This window comes from Orycteropus afer, unplaced genomic scaffold, assembly GCF_000298275.1.
Source record: "Orycteropus afer afer isolate SDZICR_OR568_19922 unplaced genomic scaffold, OryAfe1.0 scaffold00042, whole genome shotgun sequence".
Lineage (NCBI taxonomy): Eukaryota > Metazoa > Chordata > Mammalia > Tubulidentata > Orycteropodidae > Orycteropus > Orycteropus afer.
Genome location: NW_006921629.1, coordinates 12,493,852 through 12,496,723, shown reverse-complemented (window position 1 = coordinate 12,496,723; position 2,872 = coordinate 12,493,852). Strand labels below are relative to the sequence as shown.

At 41.9% G+C, this 2,872-nt stretch overlaps 1 protein-coding gene across 1 annotated transcript; it reads left to right on the top strand.

Moving 5' to 3' along the window:
- Positions 1 to 1,576: 1,576 nt before the first annotated feature.
- Positions 1,577 to 2,521, top strand: LOC103194222 (olfactory receptor-like protein DTMT). Its single transcript, XM_007937588.1, has one exon. The coding sequence runs from the start codon at positions 1,577 to 1,579 to the stop codon at positions 2,519 to 2,521; it is 945 nt and encodes a 314-aa protein (XP_007935779.1).
- The last annotated feature ends 351 nt before the right edge of the window (positions 2,522 to 2,872 follow it).

The window sequence follows — 2,872 nt, the reverse complement described above, 5'->3', positions numbered from 1 at the left end:
AGTGGCTAGTGGGTTTGAACCACCAGCCTTCTGGTTAGCAGTCAAGTGCCTTAGGCACTATGCTACCAGAGCTCCTTGAAGTCTGTAATAGAGTGTCAAAATTTAGTGCTAAATCATTAGAGCTAGTAAGTGTTCTGGGAGAACTTAGCAGGAGTAGTTATTCTAACTTAAAAAGAATGTTTGATACCTTTAAAGTTGGAGGAACATATGTCACAACTGAATAACTGTCAATAAATATTTATGAAACATTGGCTACATGCCAGGCACCATGCCAGGTGCTGGTGTTGGAGAAGTCAAGAAGGCAGACGTGGGCTGCATGAAGTTTAGAATCTGGTAGGAAAAAAGCTATAGTAGTCCCAGGGGCATTGAGTAATGTGGGGACAAGTACAGGATGCTGTGGATCATAGCAATGGGTTCTAACCTATTCTGGGAGACAGAAGGTTTACTTGAACAAGTGACATGTAGCATTACACTTAAAGGCTAAGTAGTGTTAGGCTAGGCTAAGAGAAGAGGAGCATAAATAAGAGTGTACTAGGCAGGACTGGAGGTGAAAAAGAATCGCTTTTAAGTCCAGCATTGCTGGCGAGTGGAATGCAAGTGTCATTTTGTGGCCAGGTGAGACGGTCGAAGTAGGCAAGGGTCAGGTAGTGAAGTACCTTTTGTGCCCTTGAAAGCAAATTTGCCTTTATCTTAAGAGTGTTGAGAAGCCACTGAAGTATTTAAGCAGGAGAGAGAGATCATGAGATTCCCATCTTAGAATTCCACAGTGTGAATGAAGGGATCGAGGGAGACTGAGCCTGGGAGCTGTTTCTGCAGGGACCCTCTCAGTAGACAAGAAGCCATGTCTGCCCAGGCTAGGGTAGTGGGGATTGGGATAAGGAGTGGATAAATTAGAAAGAGAATTAAGTGGTAGAATCTGTAGCTTCTGGATATTGATGGTGAGAGGAAGGAAAGAATGAAAGAAAATTTTCAGGTTTCTACCTGATCACCTGGATACTTTTACAGTGTTATGGGCGACTGGAGGAGGTGCAGGTTGGGAGAGGGGTAGATTGGGGCCATGAGTTTTGTTTGGAATCAGACGGCCTCATGATATATCCAAAGGGATATAATCATTAAGCATTTGGGCACACAGTTCCGAAGATTTGGAGCTAATCTCTGCCATAGGAGTAAATGAGATGTTCATTGAGTATATGAATAAGAGACCTGTGTTTAGGAAATAACCCTGATGATATCAGCATGTAAGGTGTTGACAGAGCAGAAACCAATTACAGTCATTGAACATGAATGAATGGCCAGGCAAGGAAAGAAAAATCTCAGAAGTTAAGAGATGTGAATGATTTTAGAAAGAGGGAATGTTGTTATATGTTAAAGAAAAGTGAAAAAATGTCATTTTTGAATATTGATATTCTGATCATAGAGATCCAGAGTATAGAAATTGTCATTGTTCCAATGAGGGAAAAGCTAAGTATTATTACAAAGCATATAACAGACCATGTATCACAGAAATAAGTTAATTTTTTAGTTCAAGTTTTTAATGAACACCATTATTTCTTCTTAAAGATACTAGCAGCAGAACATGTCAGGAGAGAATCAAACCGTCATCTCTGAGTTCATCCTCTTGGGCCTGCCCATTGATCCAGAGCAGCAAACTCTGTTCTATGCTCTGTTCCTGGCCATGTATGTTACCACTGTCCTGGGCAACCTCATAATTATTGTCCTCATTCAACTCGATTCCCACCTCCACACACCCATGTATTTGTTTCTCAGCAACTTGTCCTTCTCTGACCTCTGCTTCTCTTCTGTGACCCTTCCCAAATTTCTGCAGAACATGCAAAGGCAAGTCCCTTCAATCCCCTATGCAGGCTGTCTGGCCCAAATATACTTTTTTCTGTTTTTTGGTGACCTGGAGAACTTTCTCCTTGTTGCCATGGCATATGACCGCTATGTGGCCATCTGTTTCCCCTTGCACTACACCACCATCATGAGCCCTGATCTCTTTTTCACCCTGGTGGCACTGTCCTGGGTGCTGACCACATTCCATGCCATGCTGCACACCCTGCTCATGGCCAGGTTGCATTTTTGTGCATACAATGTGATCCCCCACTTTTTCTGTGATATGTCTGCTCTGCTGAAGCTGGCCTGCTCTGACACTCAAGCTAATGAGTTGGTGATATTTATCACGGGAGGGCTCATTCTCATCATCCCATTCTTACTCATCATCATGTCCTATGTTCGAATTGTTGCCTTCATCCTCAAGGTGCCTTCTGCCAGGGGCATATGCAAGGCTTTCTCCACCTGTGGCTCCCACCTTTCTGTGGTGTCTCTCTTCTATGGAACAGTTATTGGTCTCTATTTATGCCCGTCAGCTAATAACTCTATTATTAAGAATACTGTCATGGCTGTAATGTACACTGTGGTAACCCCCATGCTGAACCCCTTCATCTATAGCCTGAGGAACAGAGACATGAAGGCAGCCCTCAGAAGGTTCTTCTATAAAAGGAAAAGTCTCTCCTTTTTATGATTTGGGACTTTTACCTTATTTTATTTAGTAGATATATTGATATTAAAATCAGGGTACTATTTGAGACTTCTTTCTTCCCCCACCATGTCTGTTATATATAATGAAGAAATGTATATATAAAGAAATGTCTGTTATAATAAAACACTACACAATTCTCCAATATGTAAAAGATGGTGTAGAGCTGTGCTGTTGAACTAGAGAAGGGGTGTGGGTCTTGGCCAATTGCTGACTACATCTTCCTGTTTGTATTCCCACTGGAAAAGTGTAATTTAAGAACTACTGTTTTATGGTATGGTGCTTCTTTAAGAAGTTGGAAATAGAAATACCATATGATCCAGCAATGCCACTAGG

Excerpts from the sequence above, each read along its gene's own strand:
- LOC103194222 (XM_007937588.1), top strand. The coding sequence starts at position 1,577 with ATGTCAGGAGAGAATCAAACCGTCATCTCTGAGTTCATCCTCTTGGGC.